Here is a 22,500-nt window from a genome sequence, read left to right on the forward strand (position 1 = left end):
CAATTATGTGCTATTACCGACTTTAATCAAGGTTCCTTGAACGCATCACAATTGTTTGCTGTTTCGAACTTTAATCAAGGTTCCTTAAATGCACCACAATTGTGTTTTTTCAAACTTTCATCAAGGTTCCTTGAATGCGTCATAATTATATGCTCTTTTGAACTTTAATCAAAGTTCCTTAAATGCACTATAATTGTGTTTTTTAAAACATTCATTAAAGTTCTCGGATTACGCCACAATTGTTTGGTCTTTTGAACTTTAATCAAGGTCCCTTGAATGCACCACAATTGTATGCTCTTTTGAACTTTAATCAAGGTTCCTTAAATGCACTATAGTTTTGTTTTTTAAACTTTCATAAAGGTTCTTGGAATACACCACAATTGTTTGCTCTTTTGAACTTTAATCAAGGTCCCTTGAATGCACCACAATTATGTGCTCTTTCAAACTTTAATAAAGGTTCCATGAATGCGCCACAATCGTGTTTTTTCGAACTTTCATCAAGGGTCCTTGAATGCACCACAATTATGTGCTCTTGAACTTTAATGAAGTTCCTTGAATGCACCACAAGTGTGTGCTCTTTCAAACTTCAATCAAGGTTCCATGAATGTGCCACAATTGGGTTTTTTCGAACTTTCCTCAACGTTCCCTGAATACATCACAATTGTGTGCTCTTTCAAACTTTAATCAAGGTTCCTTGAATGCACCACAATTTTGTGCTGTATCGAACTTCAATCAAGGTTCCATGAATGCGCCACAATTGTTTTTTCGAACTATCATCAAGGTTTCTTGAATGCACCACAATTATGTGCTCTTACGAACTTTAATCAAGGTTCATTGAACACATCACAATTGTTTGCTGTTTCAAACTTTAATCAAGGTTCCTTGAATGCGCCACAATTGAGTTTTTTCGAACTTTCATCAAGGTTCCTTGAATGCACCACAATTATATGCTCTTTTGAACTTTAATTAAGGTTCCTTAAATGCACTATTGTTGTGTTTTTTTAAACTTTCTTTAAGGTTCTTGGAATACACCACAATTGTTTGCTCTTTTGAACTTTAATCAATGTCCCTTGAATGCACCACAATTATGTGCTTTTTAAAACTTTAATCAAGGTTCCATGAATGTGCCACAATTTTGTTTATTCGAGCTTTCATCAAGGTTTCATGAATGCATCACAATTATGTGCTCTTTTGAAAGGTAATCACGTTCCTTGAATGCACCACAATTGTGTGCTCTTTCGAACTTCAATCAAGGTTCCATGAATGTGCCACAATTGTGTTTTTTCGAACTTTCATCAAAGTTCCCTGAATACATCACAATTGTGTGCTCTTTCTAACTTTAATCAAGGTTCCTTGAATTCACCGCAATTATGTGCTCTTTCCAACTTTCATCCAGGTTCTTTGAATGCACATCAATTATGTGCTCTATTGAACATGAATCAAAGTTCCTTGAATGCACCAGAATTTTTTTTTTTTTAAACTTTCATCAATGTCCCTTGAATGCACCACAATTATATGCTATTTTGAACTTTAATCAATGTTCCTTAAATCCACTACAATTGTGTTTTTTGGAACTTTCATTAAGGTTCTTGTAATACACCACATTGGTGTGCTCTTTCGAACTTTAATCAAGGTCCCTTGAATGCACCACAATTATGTGCTCTTTCAAACTTTAATCAAGGTTCCTTGAATGCACCTCAATTTTGTGCTCTTTCAAACTTCAATCAAGGTTCCATTAATGTGCCACAATTGTTTTTTCAAACTTTCATCAAGGTTCCTTGAATGCACCACAATTATGTGCTCTTTTGAACTTTAATCAAGTCCCATGAATGCGCCACAATTGTGTTTTTTCGAATTTTCATCAGGGTTCCCTGAATACATCACAATTGTGTGCTCTTTCAAACTTTAATCAAGGTTCCTTGAATCCACCACAATTATATGCTCTTTTGAACTTTAATCAATGTTCCTCAAATGCACTATAATTGTGTTTTTTCGAACTTTCATTAAGGTTCCCGGAGTACACCTCAATAGTGTGCTCTTTTGAACTTTAATCAAGGTTCCTTGAATGCACCACAATTTATGTGCACTTTTAAACTTTAATCCAGGTTCCTTGAATGCACCACGATTGTGTCCTCTTTCGAATTCCAATCAAGGTTCCATGAATGCACCACAATTGTATTTTTTCCAAACTTTCATCAAGGTTCCTCGAATGCACCACAATTATGTGCTCTTTTGAACTTTAGTCAAGTTCCTTGAATGCGCCACAATTGTGTTTTTTTGAACTTTCATCAGGGTTCCCTGAATGCATCACTATTGTGTGCTCTTTCAAACTTTAATCAAGGTTCCTTGAATGCGCCACAATTATGTGCTCTTTCCAACTTTCATCAAGGTTCCCTGAATACATCACAATTGTGTGCGCTTTCAAACTTTAATCAAGGTTCCTTGAATGCACCACAATTATGTGCTCTTTTGAACTTTAATCAAGTTCCTTGAATGCGCCACAATTGTGTTTTTTCGAACTTTCATCAGGGTTCCCTGAATACATCACAATTGTGTGCTCTTTCCAACTTTAATGAAGGTTCCTTGAATGCACCACAATTATGTGTTCTTTTAAACTTTAATCAAGTTCTTTGAATGCGCCACAATTGTGTTTTTTCGAACTTTCATCAGCGTTCCCTGAATACATCACAATTGTGTGCTCTTTCAATCAATCAATCAATCAATGTTTACCCATATAGCCCTAAATCACGAGTGTCTCAAAGGGCTGCACAAACCACTACTACATCCTCGGTAGGCCCACTTAAGGGCAAGGAAAACTCACACCCAGTGGGACATCGGTGACATCGGTTTCCAACTTTAATAAATGCGCCACAATTATGTGCTCTTTCCAACTTTCATCAAGGTTCCATGAATACATCACAATTGTGTGCTCTTTCACACTTTAATCAAGGTTCCTTGAATGCACCACAATTATGTGCTCTTTTGAACTTTAATCAAGTTCCTTGAATGCGCCACAATTGTGTTTGTTCGAACTTTCATCAAGGTTCCCTGAATACATCACAATTATATGCTCTTTTGAACTTTAATCAAGGTTCCTCAAATGCTCTATAATTGTGTTTTTTCGAACTATCAATAAGGTTCTCGGAATGCATCTCAATAGTGTGCTCTTTTGAACTTTAATCAAGGTTCCTTGAATGCACCACAATTGTGTCCTCTTTCGAATTTCAATCAAGGTTCCATGAATGCACCACAATTGTATTTTTTCCAAACTTTCATCAAGGTTCCTCGAATGCACCACAATTATGTGCTCTTTTGAACTTTAATCAAGTTCCTTGAATGCGCCACGATTGTTTTTGTTCGAACTTTCATCAAGGTTCCCTGAATACATCACAATTGTGTGCTCTTTCCAACTTTAATCAAGGTTCCTTGAATGCGCCACAATTATGTGCTCTTTCCAACAGTCATCCAAGTTCTTTGAATGCACATCAATTATGTGCTCTTTCGAACTTTAATCAAGTTTCTTTGAACGCACCACCATTGTGTGCTTATTGGAACTTGAATCAAGGTTCCCTGAATGCACCACCGTAATGCGCTATGAGATCCAAAAGTGAATCAAATATATTTATTGTATTTGTACTTTCTTCTATCGCCTCATCACGGTCACCACATCAGTCTCCATGCTGTCTGTGACTTTTTGTACCTAGAAAGAATAGGACATTTGTCCCTGTAACGCAACACCCTCCTTATAAGCACAATGACATTCTTGCATGTTGTTGAAGCGCACCTGCAAGCCCCTCCCACTTCCTGCCCAACAGCAAGTCTTAAAGCTCACACCTGGAATGCAGCTCCAACAGTTCCAAGGAGTCTTCTCTCTGCAGCCATGGCCGTACGTAACTATGAGCTTTAAAGCTTTTTATGTCCACCCTGGTCCTTGTAGTCTCGTTAAAGACCCCGACAGTACTCAAGGTGCTTTTCGCAGGCTTTTGTGCGCAGGTTCGAACCCGTCTGTCCTGTTTTTCCCTTCAATGCAGGATCTCTTCGAGACAGCGGTGGAGGAGGTGAAGGTGCTGAGAACGCAACCCAAGTATGAAGAAATGAAAGAGCTGTATGCGCTGTACAAGCAGGCCACCATCGGGGACGTTAACTTTGGTGAGTGACTGCAAGTTTTTAAAAAATTGTGAAAAGTTTATTTTTGTGTAAAACGACGCAAGCGGCCGTGTGGTGTTTTGGTTTCCTCGAGCTGGGCGGAGCTGCGGACAGAAAGAAGCTGGACGGGTTGGGTGTCATTGTGATAATGATGGAACGACTGATATCGTTATCTACAGTAGACATGTATCTTTTACACGACGGGCCTGATTTTCAACATTTTTATTATAATATCTGGCCAATAGAAGGAGTTATGACGTCATGTCGACAAATCTGACCAGACTGGAGGAAAAAAAAAACAGTTTCGGTTAGATAAAACAAACGTTTCGATGAGGCGAGATTATCTGTACCGGGCGGCAGGTTAGGATGGACAAATCAAGCGCTCCCTTTCTCCTACTTGTGACGTAAAATAGGGATGGGTGATACTGGCAAATTTGGTGCCGATTCGATACCAAGTAAATAAACGGGTGGTGTTGCTTTGAAATGTCTTGATTAGTGATGGGTCAAGCGATACGGAACACGAGCGGTGATGCCATGTTTCTGTCACTTTTAGAAAAAACGTGACGAGCTGCGTTGTTTGAACGTGAAGTGCCAACCGAGTTGATCAGGGAGCGCTTCTTTTGATTGATTGATTGATTGATTGATTGAAATGTTAATTAGTCGATTGCACAGTTCAGTACATATTCCGTACAATTGACCATTAAACGGTAACACCCGAATACATTTTTCAACTTGTTTAAATCAGGGGTGGGCATTACGTCGATCGCGATCGACTGGTCGATCTCGGAGGGTGTGTCAGTCGATCTCAAGCCAGGCATTAAAAAATAGACATAAAAATGAGCAATCATCAATCATACCAAGACTTCACTTTCGTCAGTTGTTTGACATTCTCGGCACCCGAGGATCTTGTGAGATGACGCTGGCTGCTGCGAGCTCATATTTAAGAAAAAAATCACTAACAGGGCGGACGCAGAGAAACACATTTTATTTCTAGAGACTCCGTACCTACTGTCAAAACTCTAAAGACCGACTGCACAGTTCCTGTCTTCACCATAAAAGACCTGTTTCATCCTGCCTGTGCTAACAAAATAAGAGTCTCAGAAAGCTAGCGTGCACAAGCTAGCAAGCTACGGAGTTTGATGCCAATGTATTTCTCCCCCGCCCTCAGCGACCGTTTTCTCACTTGCTTGCCCACCCGCACACTCACTGACGTCACTCGCCTGCTGCCAGACATTAAAGGGCCACACACATATGCTACTCTCATAACAAAGTGTTTAAAAACGAGTATGCAAGTTGGACAAATGAGATGCCAAATCCAACCACTTTCATGTGGTATTGGACAGAAAGGAGGACTTTTTTTTTTTCCTCCATTTGAAAATGCGGACGTTATCAGCACCACTGTCTGATTCCAATCAATGCAAGTCATCAGAATCAGGTAATACACCAACATATATTCTTGTCTTCATGAAAGAAAGGAATCTATGTGTGTTAAACATGCTTGTATTATCATTAAACACCATTAACTTGTTAACAAAAAGGTCTCTTTCATAAATAAATACATCTAAATTATAAATAGGAATGAGGTAGATCTCCTCGACTTGGTCAATTGAAAAGTAGCTCGCCTGCAGAAAAAGTGTGAGCGCCCCTTCGTGAGTTTTCGGCTCACTGGTGACAGTTAGTACTGGAAGGAAGTCGGAAGAGTGGCGTGCCACGTTTGACATCGGCTTACGTCGCCATCGTCGATCTAGATGTAAGCATTCTGATGTGAGTGATCGTTTTGATCGTATAGCTCCATATAGTTACTGTTTACTGTTTGGCTCATTAACCAGAGCTGCGCGTTTCATAGTACTTTCATAGCAGCTATTTGTTAAATATATATATATATATATATATATATATGTATATGTATGTAGGTGTGGGAAAAATCACAAGACTACTTCATCTCTACAGAACTGTTTCATGAGGGGTTCCCTCAATCATCAGGAGATTAAATATTGCGCTCTACCACAGTATCGAGCACTATTCTCTGGATAATCCAATTAAAGGGGAACATTATCACAATTTCAAAAGGGTTAAAAACAATAAAAATCAGTTCCCAGTTGCTTGTTTTATTTTTCGAAGTTTTTTTTCTAAATTTTACACCTCCCGGAATATCCCTAAAAAAAAACGCTAAAGTTCTTGATTTTCGCTATTTGCGATGCGACTGTCCATTTCCCTGTGAGGTCACACAGTGCTGCCAATGTAAACAACATGGCGGTTACCACAGCAAGATATAGCGACTTTAGCTCGGATTCAAACTCGGATTTCAGCGACTTAAGCGATTCAACAGATTACGCATGTATTGAAACAGATGGTCGGAGTATGGAAGCAGATTGCGAAAACGAAATTGAAGAAGAAATTGAAGCTATTGAGCGAATAGTTATTGACGCTATTCGGCCATACCATGGGTGTACCTAATGAATTGGCCCATAGCATGGCTGCCTTATTAGCATCGCCGGTAAAATGTGCGGACCAAACGATCAGGACTTTCGCATCTTGTGACACTGGAGCAACTTAAATCCGTCGATTGGTAAGTGTTTGTTTCGCATTAAGTGTGGGTATCTAGTTTCAAATGTACATACAGCTAGCGTAAATAGCATGTAGGCATAGAGGGGGGGGGGGGTGCCCACATCTGAGGTCCTCTCCAAGGTTTCTCATAGTCAGCATTGTCACTGGCGTCCCACTGAATGTGAATTCTCCCTGCCCACTGGGTGTGAGTTTTCCTTGCCCTTTTGTGGGTTCTTCCGAGGATGTTGTAGTCGTAATGATTTGTGCAGTCCTTTGAGACATTTGTGATTTGGGGCTATATAAATAAACATTGATTGATTGATTGATTGATTAGCGTAGCATGTTAGCATCGATTAGCTGGCAGTCATGCCGTGACCAAATATGTCTGATTAGCACATAAGTCAACAACATCAACAAAACTCACCTTTGTGATTTCGTTGACTTAATCGTTGCAAATGCATCTGCAGGTTATCCACACATCTCTGTGCCATGTCTGTCTTAGCATCGCCGGTAAAATATGCAAACACTCCGCCACATTCAATGGGGGTCTGGCGGCAGATTTCTTGCCAGTGGTGCAACTTGAATCCCTCCCTGTTAGTGTTGTTACACCCTCCGACAACACACCGAGGAGACATGATGTCTCCAAGGTTCCAAAAAATAGTCGAAAAAACAGAAAGTAACAGAGCTGAGACCCGGTGTTTGTAATGTGAAAATGAAAATGGCGGCTGTGTTACCTCGGTGACGTCACGTTCTGACGTCATCGCTAAAAGACCGATAAACAGAAAGGCGTTTAATTTGCCAAAATTCACCCATTTAGAGTTCAGAAATCGGTTAAAAAAAAACATGGTCTTTTTTCTTCAACATCAAGGTATATATTGACGCTTACATAGGTTTGGTGATTATGTTCCCCTTTAAGACATATATATATATATATATATTTTTTTTTTTTAAGTTTGAACGCACCACACTTCTATGCTCTTGCGAATATATACACACGATGGCTCAGGGGTTAGTGCATCTGCCTCTCAATACGAAGGTCCTAAATTCAATCCAAGGCTCGGGATCTTTCTGTGTGGAGTTTGCATGTTCTCCCCGTGAATGCGTGGGTTCCCGCCGGGTACTCCGGCTTCCTCCCACTTCCAAAGACATGCACCTGGGGATAGGTTGATTGGCAACACTAAATTGGCCCTAGTGTGTGAATGTGAGTGTGAATGTTGTCTGTCTATCTGTGTTGGCCCTGCGATGAGGTGGCAACTTGTCCAGGGTGTACCCCGCCTACCGCCCGAATGCAGCACCCCCCCGCGAGCCCAAAAGGGACAAGCGGTAGAAAATGGATGGATATATATATATATATATATATATATATATATATATATATCTTAGGCCTGCGAATCTTTGAGTGTCCCACGATTCGGTTCAATATCAATTCTTGGGGTCACGATTCGATAATATATAGATTTTTTAATGCCTGGCTTGAGATCGACTGACACACCCTCCGAGATCGACCAGTCGATCGCGATCGACGTAATGGGCACCCCTGATTTAAACAAAGGATTCTGTAATCATTCAATACACAGGATTTCAGCAGGTTCCACCCCAGCAGAGTAGTAGATTTAAAAAAAAAAAAAGCTTTTATAATTGTAACGGACAATGTTTTATCAACTGATTGCAATAATGTAAATTTGTTTTAACTATTAAACGAACCAAAGATATGACTTATTTTATCTTTGTGAAAACATTGGACACAGTGTGTTGTCAAGCTTATGAGATGCGATGCAAGTGTAAGCCACTGTGACACTATTTTTATTTTTTATAAATGTCTAATGATAATGTCAATGAGAGATTTTTAATCACTGCTATGCTGAAATTATAACTAATATTGATACTGTTGTTGATAATATTCATTTTTGTTTCACTACTTTTGGTTTGTTCTGTGTCGTGTTTGTGTCTCCTCTCAATTGCTCTGTTTATTGCAGTTCTGAGTGTTGCTGGGTCAGGTTTGGTTTTGGAATTGGATTGCATTGTTATGGTATTGTTGTGTAGTGGTTTGTTGGATTGATAAAAAAAAATAAAAAAATAGATTTAAAAAAAAAAGAGAATTGATTCTGAATCGCACAACGTAATCGAAATAATTTTTTCCCACACCCCTAGTATATATATATATATATATATATATATATATATATATATATATATATATATATGTGTGTATGTGTGTGTGTGTGTATGTATGTATGTATGTATGTATATGTGTATGTATATGTGTGTATGTATGTATATATATATATGTATGTATATATATGTATGTATATATATATGTGTATGTATGTATGTGTATATATATAGTATGTATATATGTATGTATGTGTATATATATATAGTATGTATATATGTATGTATGTGTATATATATAGTATGTATATATATATGTATGTATATATATATGTATGTATATATATATATATATATATATATGTATATATATATGTTTGTGTATGTATATATATGTGTACATACTGTATGTATGTGTGAGTTTATAATTGTCAAGAGAAAGCCCGCGATTACCAAATAAGCTGAACAGTTTGAAGTTGGAACGCTTTTAATCGGGTGAAAAATGTGGAAGGTAGAGTGCGGCCAAATCTGGAGAACAACAATAAATACATTAATTTTGTTGTAGAAAACCTTCTTATAGTGTGAATGTTCGGAACATTCACACTATAAGAAAAAGCTGAAGTGTTGATAACAAAACGTTGTACTTATTTGTCACTTGTTTACAAAAATATGAACGTCCTCCAATAAGTACCACCTGGATGTTCTCCGTCCACAGATCGTCCGGGCGTGTTCAACCCTACAGGAAGAGGGAAATGGGATGTCTGGAACCGAAAGAAAGGTGGTGATTATGATCATGTGACTGCCGTTCATGCCGATGACCACTGACTGACTGCAGCTTGTGGTTCCGCAGGCATGACCCAGGACGAGGCCAAGGTCGCCTACGTGGACCTGGTGGAGGCGCTGAAGGCAAAGTACGGAATGTAACGCGAGTCCCGCGTTGCCATCCCTCACATTTGGGAAAACAGAAAACGTTTCGGTTTGAGTTGAGTCTCCAAACTCCCGAGAGCTAAAAGTCGACAATTTGGAGTTCAAACTACATTTCCTTTAACCGATGTGCCGGAGCAGACCGAGCGCTCGTGAGTACAGCGATGTCACCTCTGTTGTCTTAGGGATGGGGCCCAGTCCGGTACTCATTTTTTATATTTTTTTGGCGCCGATTCACGTAAAAATCCACGTCCTGTTGCTGACTCTGCACTTGGCGATCACTGCAGCAGCACTGAGAGCGGACTCCGCCAAACCACTTCTAGGTAATGTTGCAATTTTCAATGCCGACAAAGAAATTGACTCGAAAAAAAACGTAAGCGAGTCTCCGCTTGTCCCAAAAAAATGCATTAGCTTGATGCTAATATACATTGGTTTTGCCATTGACATGCTACTGATTAGCATTGGCGATTTCACACCTCCAAAAGTGTTAATGACAACCACAACTAGGATGCACGTTACAATCAAAACAGCTGGTGCGTGATACGTGCAATACTTACAGTACTAACACTTTTTAGGGCGCAACAAAAACATGAAAAAAACCACCATAAATTATACACTACTGCCATCTAATGGCTTGGACTTGTAACTGTTATTAGATACTTGCAAATGTGACAATAAAACAAGATATAACAACAGGACGGCAGTTTTCATTTAATCTTTAAATGTTGCAATAAAAAATGAGGTTTTATTTAAAAAACGAGAGATGTCCGATAATGGCCTTTTTTGCCGATATTCCGATATCATCCATTCCGATTCCGATGTATACGGTCGTGTAATTAACACATTATTATGCCTAATTTTGTTGTGATGCCCCCCGCTGGATGCATTAAACCAGGGGTGTCCAAACTTTTTCCACTGAGGGCCCCACCCTGAAAAATCAAAGCAAGCGGGGGCCATTTTTATATTCTTTTATTTTAAAAACCAATACAATATATGTATGAAAAATATACATTTAGGCCTCCACTCAGTCATGATTCCGGGGACCACAAAGGGTTTTGGTCAAAATAAAAATAAAATATGTGTCATTATTCAGTGTTATTATTTTCATAATTATTCAAGTTTTACATCTCTAAATCAACATTAGGAAAGAAAAAATGGAAAAAACACAAAATATGCAATATTTTCACCCAATAACTTTTTTAGGTGGAATATTTGAGATTATCTAATAATTGGAGCCTTAATTTTGGATTTTGCTTCATTATTATTTTTTGAGCAATGACACTTAAAAACAAATCACACTAAAATAATTGGGGATCCAAAAGGGTCCTACTCATTAATATGTTAAAAAATAAATTTACTTTTAGCACAATAATCTCGAGATCCACTTCAGATATGTCCGTCAATTTTAAGTTTTATTGTTGTTTATGTTTTTTGTTTGTTTCAGGTCCTTCTTTTAAAAAAACAACTCAATTTTTTTATATGGCAAAACACAAAAATATGCAACATTTCCCCCCAAAAATACCTCAAAGTGGAATATTTAATGTGACGTAATTGAAGCCTTGAATAGGTCAATAATTTAAAATGACATTGATTTTGATTTATTATTATTTTTTAAAGAAAGAAACAGCCTGCATGGCAGCTTTGTGTTATTAAAGCATTGCAACATTTTCTTGTTACATTTCACCTGTTTGCTCTTTTATATCACTTTTTATGTATTTAATTTTTTTCAATTGTATTTTTAAACTCTGCCATGGGGCCGTTAAAAAATGACCCGCGGGCCGCACTTTGGACACCTCTGTATTAAACATTGTAACAAGGTTTACCAAAATAAGAGAACAACTTCAACTCCAGTTAAGGAAAAACATTTATTATTGAAGTCACAAAGTTCATTATTTATTTCAGTGCCCTAAACCAAAATCACAGGGGGCAACCATTCTCCCAAATTTCTCCCGATTCCCACCTGGACAACAATATTGGGGGCGTGCCTTAAAGGCACTGCCTCAAGCGTCCTCTAAAACCTTTCGTCACGTCCGCTTTTCCTACGTAGAAACAGCTTTTACACACACACACACGCTAATGCAATGCAAGCTTGGTCAACAGCCATACAGGTCACACTGAGGGTGGCCGTATAAACAACTTTAAGACTGTTACAAATATGCGCCACACTGTGAACCAACACTAAACGAGAATGACCAGCAAATTTCGGGAGAACATCCGCACTGTAACACAACATAAACACAACAGAACAAATACACAGAATCCCTTGCAGCACTAACTCTTTCTGGATGCTACAATATAAAAATGTATTATTAGGAAAAGTGTATTATTGGAAAAGTTTATTTTGATATTTTCCTGAGAAGGCTGCAAATAGAAAAGAGGCATTCAATTTCTATTTAAATTTGATTTGATAAGCCATTGCTATTTTTAAATTATTAGTATTGTTTGAAATTTGATTTTGCATGTCACTATAAAGTTATATAACTCGCTTGTTCAATATTCAATGCAAAACTTGTTTGGGTCCCTATTAAAAGGTTCATTTGTTCAACCTTAGCCCGCGGCTTTGTTCAGTTTAAAATTTTGGCCCACTCTGTATTTGAGTTTGACACCCCTGGTCCAGAGTATACTACAGTAATAAAGTAAACAATAACATAGTCCTCCTTTAGTGCAAGACTGCCTGGTATACTGTATAACAGGAAATTATAAACTGGGTTCAAACGTATTTGTTTGAGTAACACAAATATTCTGCAAGTTAGTGGTGAGTGCTTGAAGTGGCCCACCAGTCTTTCAGAGCTTCTGAAATGCTGCGTTGAGACAGGGCATCTCCTTTCACACCAAACTCCACCGCAGCTTTCGCCAATCTGCGTGCGTCGTCCCTTACCACAACTGGGGTGGTTTTTGTTGTATTTTTTGTTTTTTACCGGCGGAGTCTTTAAGTCAGTGGTCCCCAACCTTTTTGTATCCGCGGACCGGTCAATGCTTAATAATTTGTCCCGCGGCCCGGGTGGGGGGGACTTTTTTTTTTTTTCTTTGTCATGAAAAAAGGATGTTTTTCTCATGAAAAAGGGAGGTTTTTGTGGTTGGTGCACTAATTGTAAGTGTATATTGTGTTTTTTTATGTTGATTTAACTTAAATTTTTTATTTATTTATTTATTTTTTTAAATAAAAATGAATAAAAAATTATTCTGCGGCCCGGTGGTTGGGGACTACTGCTTTAAGCGACAACAGCATGGTTCTACTTTTTTTCAGAGTTTGCTTTTCATCCATCTTCCGCTTGTATTCATCCCGTATCTCCTCCATGATTTTTGAAGAGGTGGGAGATAAAATTGCTCGTATTAAAGAAAGAAGTCTTGTTTTTGTTTTCTTTCAAACTTTTTGCAGTTATTGCAAATTGCCAGTTTTTTTTTAATCCGTCAGAGACGCTTTCAAAATAATCCCAAACCATCAGTAGTCAGTCACCGAGAGAGCTGGCTCGTTAGCCACGGCTACGGCACCGGCAACAACACACTCTTGTTGTGACGCTGCGCTCGCGGCGGTTTGATGAGGTCATCAAGCGTCGCCGTGTTGTGTGTTTATGTACCGCTCCGTACAGCGGCGTTTTAAAAAGTCATTAATTTTACTTTTTTGAAACCGATACTGATAATTTCCGATATCGCATTTTAAAGCACCGAAAATATCGGCAGGCTGATATTATCGGACATCTCTATCAAAAACAATTATGTATCAACACACGCAAAAGTATCCAAAATTGGTACCAGTATGGCTTCCCAGGTACCGTATCGGTTCTAACGTGATCGGTGCCCATCCCTAAACACAACTGCTGGCCAAGAGGAAAGGTGATGAGAACCATAGAACAGGACACATTGTGGCAAACGGACAATTACAAACATGTTTACAGCAAAAACATCTTCCAAGGGTGAGTAGTTTTATTCATTTAAAGATGTTAAACTTACACTAATGACACTTAATTGGTGATTTAATCACAATCCAAAGATTTGTATTGTCTGTTTTCAAAATAAACCAAACAGGAAGTCAAGCAGCGTCGTCCGAGTTAGACTTTGGAGGCTCCTCTGTACTTGTCTCTGTACTTGCTTTGGCTTTTTTCAAAAAACCCGAACCAAAATACTGACAGGAGTGTATCGACTCCCTTCCAATGAGATTAGGAATCTGCATCCTTCAAAATAAAATGTCACTTGTACGTTGTCTTCTTTTGTCACATCCCCCAAACTGCAGCACCTTTTTTTTTTATAACTCATAGCACGTTATTTTGGAGTTTATTGTCTTGTCAGCATTATTTGCCTTGTTTTTTTCTTAAGTGCTTTTTTTTATTTTATTTTGAAAAAATGTTAAGGCCCCAATGGACTCAATAAACGTCACTTTAAGAATCTTTGAAGCAAGTTTTAGTTAAATAAACAATACAATATATGGAAATATAAAATATTGTTCTGGTTTCTTAAGAACCTTATTTTTTTATTTTTTATTTGAGTCTTTAACTATCTTTACCTTCTTCCATTTTAATTTATACATTTGTTTGGTTTATGGGACCGCACTTCCATGTTAGCGTTACAGCGATATATTAGCATTCTAGCGTTTTTACGTCAAATATGTTGTTACTTGAAGAATGTTAACTGTTAGCATGCTAACGTTAGTACGCTACTTTATTTTAGGCTCAAGTCAGATTTTGGTGCTTGATGTGTGCTAATGTTAGCATGCTAAAATTAGCATTCTGGATTTTTTGCAATTGTTTTTTCGTCAAATATTTTGTTACTTGAAGAATGTTACCTGTTAGCATGCTAATGTTAGTACGCTACTTTATTTTAGGCTCGGTCAGATTTTGGTACTTGATAGGTTAGCATGCTAAAATTAGTATGTTAGATTTTTGCAATTGTTTTTTTCATCAAATATTTTCTTACTCGATTAACGCTACCTTTTAGCATGCTAATGTTGGTATGCTAGATTATTTTAGGCTCAGTCAGATTTTGGTACTTGATGTATGCTAACGTTAGCAGGGTAGCATGCTAAAATTAGCATTTTAGATTTTTAGCAATTGTTTTTTTCGTCAAATATTTTGTTACTCGCTTAACCCTACCTTTTAGCATGCTAACTTTAGTACGCTACTTTATTTTAGGCTCAGTTAGATTTTGGTACTTGATGTATGGTAACCTGCTGGTTAGCATGCTAAAATAAGCATTGTAGATTTTTTGCAATTGTTTTTTTCGTCAAGTATTTTGTTACTCGAATAATGCTACCTGTTAGCATGCTAACCTTAGTACGCTAGTTTATTTTAGGCTCAGTCAAATTTTGGTATTTGATGTATGCTAACCTTAGCAGGTTTGAATGCTAAAATTAGCTTTCTAGATTTTTTGCAATTGTTTTTTTCGTCAAATATTTTGTTACTCGAATAATGCTACCTGTTTGCATGCTAACATTGGTACGTTAGTTTATTTTAGACTCTGTCAAATTTTGGTACTTGATGTATGCTAACCTTAGCAGGTTTGAATGCTAAAATTAGCATCCTAGATTTTTTGCAATTGTTTTTGTCGTCAAATATTTTGTTACTCGAATAATGCTACCTGTCAGTATGCTAGGTTATTTTAGGCTCAGTCAGATTTTGGTACTTGATGTATGCTAACGTGAGCCAGTTAACATGCTAAAATTAGCCTTCTATATTTTTATAAGCTAATTTAGCAAGTATACACCTCCAGTGTCATATTTCTGTATTTCATTGACTCTGAATGTTAGCATGCTAACGTTGGAGATGATGACATTTCGCCTATTTGGGTTGGAAATTATTTTTGCAAACCAGTAATTTATAATCGGCAAATAATGTGCCGTTGTTGAGTGTCTGTGCTGTCTAGAGCTCGGCAGAGTAACCGTGTAATACTCTTCCATATCAGTAGGTGGCAGCAGGTAGCTAATTGCTTTGTCAATGTCGAGAACATGGTTTGTTGTGATCACAAGATGACAGCGGGAGGCAGTGTGCAGGTAAAAAGGTGTCAAATGCTTAAACTAAAAAATAAACAGAAGGTGAGTGCCCCTAAAAAAAACGGCATTGAAGCTTAGGGAAGGTTATGCAGAACGAAACTACAACTGAAGTGGCTACAAAGTAAACAAAAACAGAATGCTGGACGACAGCAAAGACTTACTGTGGAGCAAAGACAATGTACAGCGTGTGGAGCAGACGGCGTCCACAAAGTGCATCCGTACATGACATGACGATCATCAATCTCCCCGCAAAGAAGGATAAAAACAACTGAAATATTCTTGTTTGCTAAACCAAAGTAGGTGCGGGGAATAGCGCTTAAAGGAAGACATGAAACTGCTCCGGGAAAATACCAACAAAACAGGAAAAGCCACCAAAATAGGAGTGCAAGACAGGAAGTAAAACACAGGAAAACAGCAAAAAACTCCAAATATGTCGGGTGATGTAACAAGTGGTGACAGTCCACCTACTTTGAGACAAGAGCTATAGTGTTGCATTCTTGGTTATGGTTTAAAGTCGTATCCGACGACTTTTTATTGTCAATATCGAGTTTCGTATTTTAATGATTTCTGCTGGTGGTGTGCTTTTTGGATTTTTTCTCAATGAAAAAAAAAAGTGCCTCGGCTCAAAAAAGGTTGAAAAACACTGATCTTGAGTATGTGACTGTCAAGTGCAGACCCGCATACATTCCAAGGGAGTTTACTGTTGTCATGGTAACTGCTGTGTACATACTTGCCAACCTTGAGATCTCCGATTTCGGGAGGTGGGGGGTGTGGTTAAGAATCAAGTATTTCATATATATATATATATATAAGAAATACTTGAATTTCAGTGTTCATTTATTTACACATATACACACATAACACTCATCTACTCATTGTTGAGTTAAGGGTTGAATGTTGAATTGTCCATCCTTGTTCTATTCTCTGTCACTATTTTTCCAACCATATGCATGTACAGTAGATAGCAGTATTGTCCTGTTTAAGAGTGTCACAACATTGCTGTTTACGGCAGACGAACTGCTTTACGGTAAACAAAAATGTGACTGCTGTTGTTGTGTGTTGTTCCCACGCTGGGAGGACGTTAATGAAACTGCCTAACAATAAACCCACATAAGAAACCAAAAACTCGCCCTCGATCATTCTACAGTTATAACGTCATTGGGCAGACACGCTTTTTATATTGTGGGAAAGCGGACTTGAAAACGGGCTGTCCGGTTTCTTACACTTTTGAGTTTCATTTGCAAGTATTATGTAGTAGTAGTAGTGTAGTCGGGAAGCAGTCTTTGCCATTAAGTTGAATGTGCCAGTCTTTATGTTTAGGCATGGCGTAGGTATGCATGTTTGTACGTGTTGTCGTAATGTAATGAAAATACCATTGTGAGCATTAGCTTCCGCAGCTAATCGATCCATGTCATTGACTTTGGTTTTGTTTGATCGGCCGTTTTACTGCCTTGTCACAAATACCGTTTTGAAACAAAGTAAACGTTTACAGAATATTTCTGTGTAAATAAGTAATTTCAGAATGTATATATCTCCTGCTAATATCTGGAAAAATCTTGTTATCCTCCAAAACAGGGGTCACCAACCTTTTTGAAACCAAGACCTACTTCTTGGGTACTGATTAATGCGAAGGGCTACCAGTTTGATACACACTTAAATAAATTGCCAGAAATAGCCAATTTGCTCAATTTACCTTTAATAAATAAATCTATATATATATATGTATATAAATGGGTATTTCTGTTTATCATTCCGTCTTGCTTTTTTTTTCCTTTTACGGAAGGTTTTTTGTTGAGAATAAATGATGAAAAAAACACTTAATCGAACGGTTTAAAAGAGGAGAAAACACGAAAAAAAAAGAAAATTAAATTTTAAAACATAATTTAGTTCAATTTAGACTCTTTAAAATTCAAAATTCAACTGAAAAAAAGAAGAGAAAAACCAGCTAATTTGAATCTTTTTGAAAAAATAGAAAAAATAATTTATGGAACATTAGTAATTTTTCCTGATCAAAATACATTTTGAAATTTTGATGACATGTTCTAAATAGGTTTAAATCCAATCTGCACTTTGTTAGAATATATAACAAATTGGACCAAGCTATATTTCTAAAAAAGACAAATCATTATTTCTTCTAGATTTTCCAGAACAAAAATTAAAAAAAAAAATTCGAAAGACTTTGAAATAAGATTTAAATTTGATTCTACAGATTTTCTAGATTTTCCAGAATATTTTTTTCGAATTTTAATCGTAAGTTTGAAGAAATATTTCACAAATATTTTTTGTCAAAAAAACTGAAGCTAAAATGAAGAATTAAATTAAAATGTATTTATTATTCTTTACAATAATAAAAAAAAAAAGAACATTGATTTAAATTGTCAGGAAACAAGAGGAAGGAATTTGAAAAGTAAAAAGGTATATGTGTTTAAAAATCCTAAAATCATTTTTAAGGGTGTATTTTTTCCTCTAAAATTGTCTTTCTGAAAGTTATAAGAAGCAAAGTAAAAAAAAATTATGAATTTATTTAAACAAGTGAAGACCAAGTCTTTAAAATACTTTCTTGGATTTTCAAATTCTATTTGAGTTGTGTCTCTCTTAGAATTAAAAATGTCGAGCAAAGCGAGACCAGCTTGCTAGTAAATAAATACAATTAAAAAAATAGAGGCAGCTCACTGGTAAGTGCTGCTATTTGAGCTATTTTTAGAACGGGCCCTGCTCTAAAATATAGTAGGTGAGGCTTATACACGGGTGCAACATATAGTCTAGAAAATACATAATTTTTAATTTTATTTATCATTTACCAGTGAGCTGTGCTGCCCAGTTTTTTTTGTTACACTTCTGAGTTTCATTTGCAGGTATTATGTAGTATTAGTATTGTAGTCAGGAAGCAGTCTTTGCCATTAAGTTGAATGTGCCAGTCTTTGTTATGTTTGGGCATGGCCTAGGTACTCTACATCGTGTCCCCAGGATGCGGAAGGACAGAAAGCAGACCGCAGGTAAGGAAATTTTAATTCTCACATGTGAGCAAGCAATTTTTCAAAAGGTAATTCTTGCAGTTAGCAAACATAAACAGGTAGCAGATACAACAGTTCAACATGGCAGCGGTTGCTAACCTGAAGCGAAGCAGGAAGAGGAAGGCAGGGTGGTTCTCGCATGTAAAAAAAAACAAAAAAAAACTATCTGATTAGTGATCAGGGGCAGGTGCGTCTCGATCCTGATCACTAATCAGATGCCGGTGAAAACAATCAGCGCTCCCAGCAACCAAAGGAAAACAATGAAGGGAGTGCACTAACGGAAATTGAACCTCAAAGACGGGAAAACCACAGAATTTTTTTTTTTGGTTGCACCCTGCAAAGTGTTCATACTGTAAGTGTTAGACACCAGGTGTTTGACGGCAGCGTTCATCTTACTTGTTTAAATGGCCATGTAAAATCGCTTAAGTTAATTGTTAGGAAATCCAATGTAAATTAGCATCGAGCTAACACATTTTGAATAGGGGGATTCTTACTGTATTTTTCAGCTCCTTCTCCTTGCTTTGTTGGAAGAGAATATTGGAACATCACCAGTCCGGCTTACTTCGCTCCGTCTGCTTGTTTCCCCGCTGAGTGCTTGAGCCGGACATGAAATTATATATATATATACACTATATTGGCAAAAGTTGCGATGAGGTGGCGATTTTTCAAGGGTGTACCCCACCTTCCGCCCGATTGAGCTGAAATAGGCACCAGCGCCCCCCGCGACCCCAAAGACAATAAGCGGTAGAAAATGGATGGGATGGATGGATATTGCCAAAAGTATTTGGCCACCCATCCAAATGATAAGAATCAGGTGTCCTAAACACTTGTCCCGGTGTATAAAATCAAGCACTTAGGCATGGAGACTGTTTCTACAATCATTTTTTGAAAGAATGGGCCGCTTTCAGTGATTTCCAGCGTGGAACAGGGACAAGCGGTAGAAGATGGATTGAACTGTCATAGGATGCCCCCTGTGCAACAAATCCAGTCGTGAAATTTCCTCGCTCCTAAATATTCCAAAGTCAACTGTCGGCTTTTTTTTATAAGAAAATGGAAGAATTTGGGAACAACAGCAACTCAGCAACCAAGTGGTAGGCCGCGTGAACTGTGGATGCTGAAGCGGATAGTGCAAAGACTTTCTGCACAGTCAGTTGCTACAGAGCTCCAAATTTCACGTGACCTTCCAATTAGCCCACGTACAGTACGCAGAGAGCTTCGTGGAATGGGTTTCCATGGCCGGGCAGCTGGCTCTAAGCCATAAGTTTTCAAGTCCAAGGCAAAGCGTGGGATGCAGTGGTGCAAAGCACGTCTCTACTGGACTCTAGAGCAGCGGAGACGCCTTCTCTGGACTGATGAATCACACTTTTCTATCTGGCAATCTGATGGACCAGTCCGGGTTTGGATGTTGCCAGGAGAACAGTACATTTTTAGTGGAGAAGGAATTATGGTGTGGTTGTTTTTCAGGAGTTGGGCTTGGCATTTTAGGTCCATTAAATGGAACTTTTGAATGCTCCAGGATACCAAAACATTTTGGACAATTCCACGCTCCCAACCTTGTGGGAACAGTTTGGAGCGGGCCCCTTTCTTCCTCCAACATGACTGTGCATCAGTGCACAAAGCAAGGTACATAAAGACATGGATGACAGAGTCTGGCGTGGATGAACTTGACTGGCCTGCACAGAGTCCTGACCTGAACTCAACCAACATCAGTGTGTGACCTCACCAATGCGCTTTTTGGACAATTCCATGGGATGGCGCTTCAAGTTCATATGTGAGTAAAGGCTGGTGACCTAATACTTTTGGAAATATAGTATGTATATATATATATCAGAATATGGTTTTGATGTTCGATTCCCATCCCTAAAAGTTCTTATTTGTTTGTAAAAAAAAAACACATCACTGCAGCACGAGACCCTAGAACGCATCGGCGTGCGCCGCCGTGTCCTCCGGGGGTCCGCCGGCGGTCATGTGACCTGTGGAGCCCGGCAGCAGGGTCATCTGAGTGTGAGGCGATCCACTCTGGCTGATGGAGCCCGGATGTTGCCGCCGCCTCCTGGGCAGGTGCCGGGTGAGCCTCCACCTCCTCCACCGCCTGCGGATCTCCTGCTGGACCTGGAAAGGCACCACCTTTTAAAAGCCGTCCACACGCCGCACGGTGGCGTTCGGCAGTTTTTTTTTCACCTCTCCGTTCATGAACGCGTAGAGGAGCGCCACGACGAAACCCTCAGAACCGTGAAGAAAAGGAAGATTAACTCAGGTATGAATACTTTTTACAGGAATTTACTATTAATGTTTTTTTTTGTACCTGCACGGATGACAGGGCCAGTTCCACAAAGGTCCAGATCTTAAACATCAAGCTGCTGACTTCCACAGGCAGGAAAACAAAGAGGACGTACTGCAGGCCGAACAGAACCACCAGGAAAAATGTGGATTTGATCAACTTCCTGGTGAGGAAAAAACCTTTAAATAAATAAACAGAATACGATGATTTGCAAATCATTTTCAACCCATATTCAGTTGAATATGCTACAAAGACAACATATATATATATTTTTTCAAAATAATCATTAACTTTACAATTTGATGCCAGCAACACGTGACAAAGAAGTTGGGAAAGGTGGCAATAAATACGGATAAAGTAGAGGAATGCTCATCAAACACTTATTTGGAACATCCCACAGGTGTGCAGGCTAATTGGGAACAGGTGGGTGCCATGATTGGGTATAAAAACAGCTTCCCAAAAAATGCTCAGTCTTTCACAAGAAAGGATGGGGCGAGGTACACCCCTTTGTCCACAACTGCGTGAGCAAATAGTCAAACAGTTTAAGAACAATGTTTCTCAAAGTGCAATTGCAAGAAATTGAGGAATTTCAACATCTACGGTCCATAATATCATCAAAAGATTCAGAGAATCTGGAGAAATCGCTCCACGTAAACGGCATGGCCGGAGACCAACATTGAATGACCATGACTTTCGATCCCTCAGACGGCACTGTATCAAAAAACGACATCAATCTCTAAAGGATATCACCACATGGGCTAAGGAACACTTCAGACAACCACTGTCACTAAATACAGTTCGTTGCTACATCTGTAACTGCAAGTTAAAGCTCTACTATGCAAAGTGAAAGCCATTTATCAACAACATCCAGAAACGCCGCTGGCTTCTATGGACCCGAGATCTAAGATGGACTGATGCAAAGTGGAAAAGTGCTCTGTGGTCTGACGAGTCCACATTTCAAATTGTTTTTGGAAATATTCAATATCGTGTCATCCGGACCAAAGGGGAAGCGAACAGTCCAGACTGTTATCGACGCAAAGTTCAAAAGCCAGCATCTGTGATGGTATGGGGGTGCATTAGTGCCCAAGGTATGGGTAACTTACACATCTGTGAAGGCACCATAATGCTGAAAGGTACATAGAGGTTTTGGAACAACATATGCTGCCATCTAAGCCCTGTCTTTTTCATGGACGCCCCTGCTTATTTCAGTAAGACAATGCCAAGCCACATTCAGCACGTGTTACAACAGCGTGGGTTCGTAAAAAAAGAGTGCGGGTACTTTCCTGGGCCGCCTGCAGTTCAGACCTGTCTCCCATCTAAATTGTGTGGCGCATTATGAAGCGTAAAATACGACAGCGGAGACCCCGGACTGTTGAATGACTGAAGCTCTAGATCAGGGGTCGGGAACCTTTTTGGCTGAGAGAGCCATGAAAGCCAAATATTTCACAATATATTTCCGTAAGAGCCATATAACATTTTTCAACACTGAATAC

The 22,500-nt window shown here is 38.6% G+C and overlaps 4 protein-coding genes across 8 annotated transcripts in view; 3 read left to right on the forward strand and 1 right to left on the reverse strand.

The window, feature by feature from the left end:
- Positions 1-476, forward strand: part of LOC133544497 (metalloreductase STEAP3-like) — a 22,963-nt gene extending 22,487 nt beyond the window's left edge. Inside the window, exon 6 of the mRNA XM_061889890.1 lies at positions 1-476. This exon is cut by the window's left edge and continues 1,590 nt beyond it. The gene's annotated coding sequence lies outside the window, so the exon portion shown is untranslated.
- Positions 477-3,736: 3,260 nt separating this feature from the next.
- LOC133544500 (acyl-CoA-binding protein-like) lies at positions 3,737-13,925 on the forward strand. 4 transcript variants are annotated; one of them, XM_061889893.1, is made up of 4 exons: positions 3,737-3,886; positions 4,032-4,149; positions 9,521-9,583; positions 9,641-13,925. In XM_061889893.1, exons 1-4 carry the CDS (start codon positions 3,755-3,757, stop codon positions 9,727-9,729), a joined length of 402 nt encoding a protein of 133 aa, XP_061745877.1. In that variant the 5' UTR covers positions 3,737-3,754; the 3' UTR covers positions 9,730-13,925. The 4 variants fall into 4 exon arrangements, with proteins under 4 accessions (XP_061745877.1, XP_061745878.1, XP_061745880.1 ...); XM_061889894.1 differs by having other exon boundaries at positions 3,738-3,886; positions 9,656-13,925; XM_061889896.1 differs by having other exon boundaries at positions 3,815-3,966.
- Positions 13,926-18,050: 4,125 nt separating this feature from the next.
- cfap221 (cilia and flagella associated protein 221) overlaps positions 18,051-22,500 on the forward strand; it is a 60,681-nt gene continuing 56,231 nt past the window's right edge. The window contains exons 1-3 of one of the 2 annotated variants that reach the window (XM_061889889.1): positions 18,051-20,497; positions 20,632-20,983; positions 21,100-21,173. The gene's annotated coding sequence lies outside the window, so the exon portion shown is untranslated. The remainder of the gene's footprint in view (positions 20,498-20,631; positions 20,984-21,099; positions 21,174-22,500) is intronic. The other variant, XM_061889882.1, reaches the window with a different exon arrangement.
- Positions 18,712-22,500, reverse strand: part of sctr (secretin receptor) — a 17,489-nt gene continuing 13,700 nt past the window's right edge. The window contains exons 11-13 of the mRNA XM_061889891.1: positions 21,032-21,170; positions 20,908-20,949; positions 18,712-20,838 (exon numbers count right to left, since the gene is read on the reverse strand). Of these exons, the coding sequence (XP_061745875.1) occupies positions 20,641-20,838; positions 20,908-20,949; positions 21,032-21,170 (379 nt within the window). The 3' untranslated portion in view covers positions 18,712-20,640. The remainder of the gene's footprint in view (positions 20,839-20,907; positions 20,950-21,031; positions 21,171-22,500) is intronic.

The sequence above is a fragment of the Nerophis ophidion genome, linkage group LG27, assembly GCF_033978795.1.
Source record: "Nerophis ophidion isolate RoL-2023_Sa linkage group LG27, RoL_Noph_v1.0, whole genome shotgun sequence".
Classification (NCBI taxonomy): Eukaryota; Metazoa; Chordata; class Actinopteri; order Syngnathiformes; family Syngnathidae; genus Nerophis; species Nerophis ophidion.

What these genes read in the sequence shown, in the direction of transcription:
- LOC133544500 (XM_061889893.1), top strand. Translation starts at nt 3,755, where the DNA reads ATGACATTCTTGCATGTTGTTGAAGCGCACCTGCAAGCCCCTCCCACT. An exon ending in CATCGGGGACGTTAACTTTG is followed by an intron (nt 4,150 to 9,520) that starts GTGAGTGACTGC and finishes CTCCGTCCACAG; the next exon opens with ATCGTCCGGGCGTGTTCAAC. An exon ending in TGTCTGGAACCGAAAGAAAG is followed by an intron (nt 9,584 to 9,640) that starts GTGGTGATTATG and finishes GACTGACTGCAG; the next exon opens with CTTGTGGTTCCGCAGGCATG.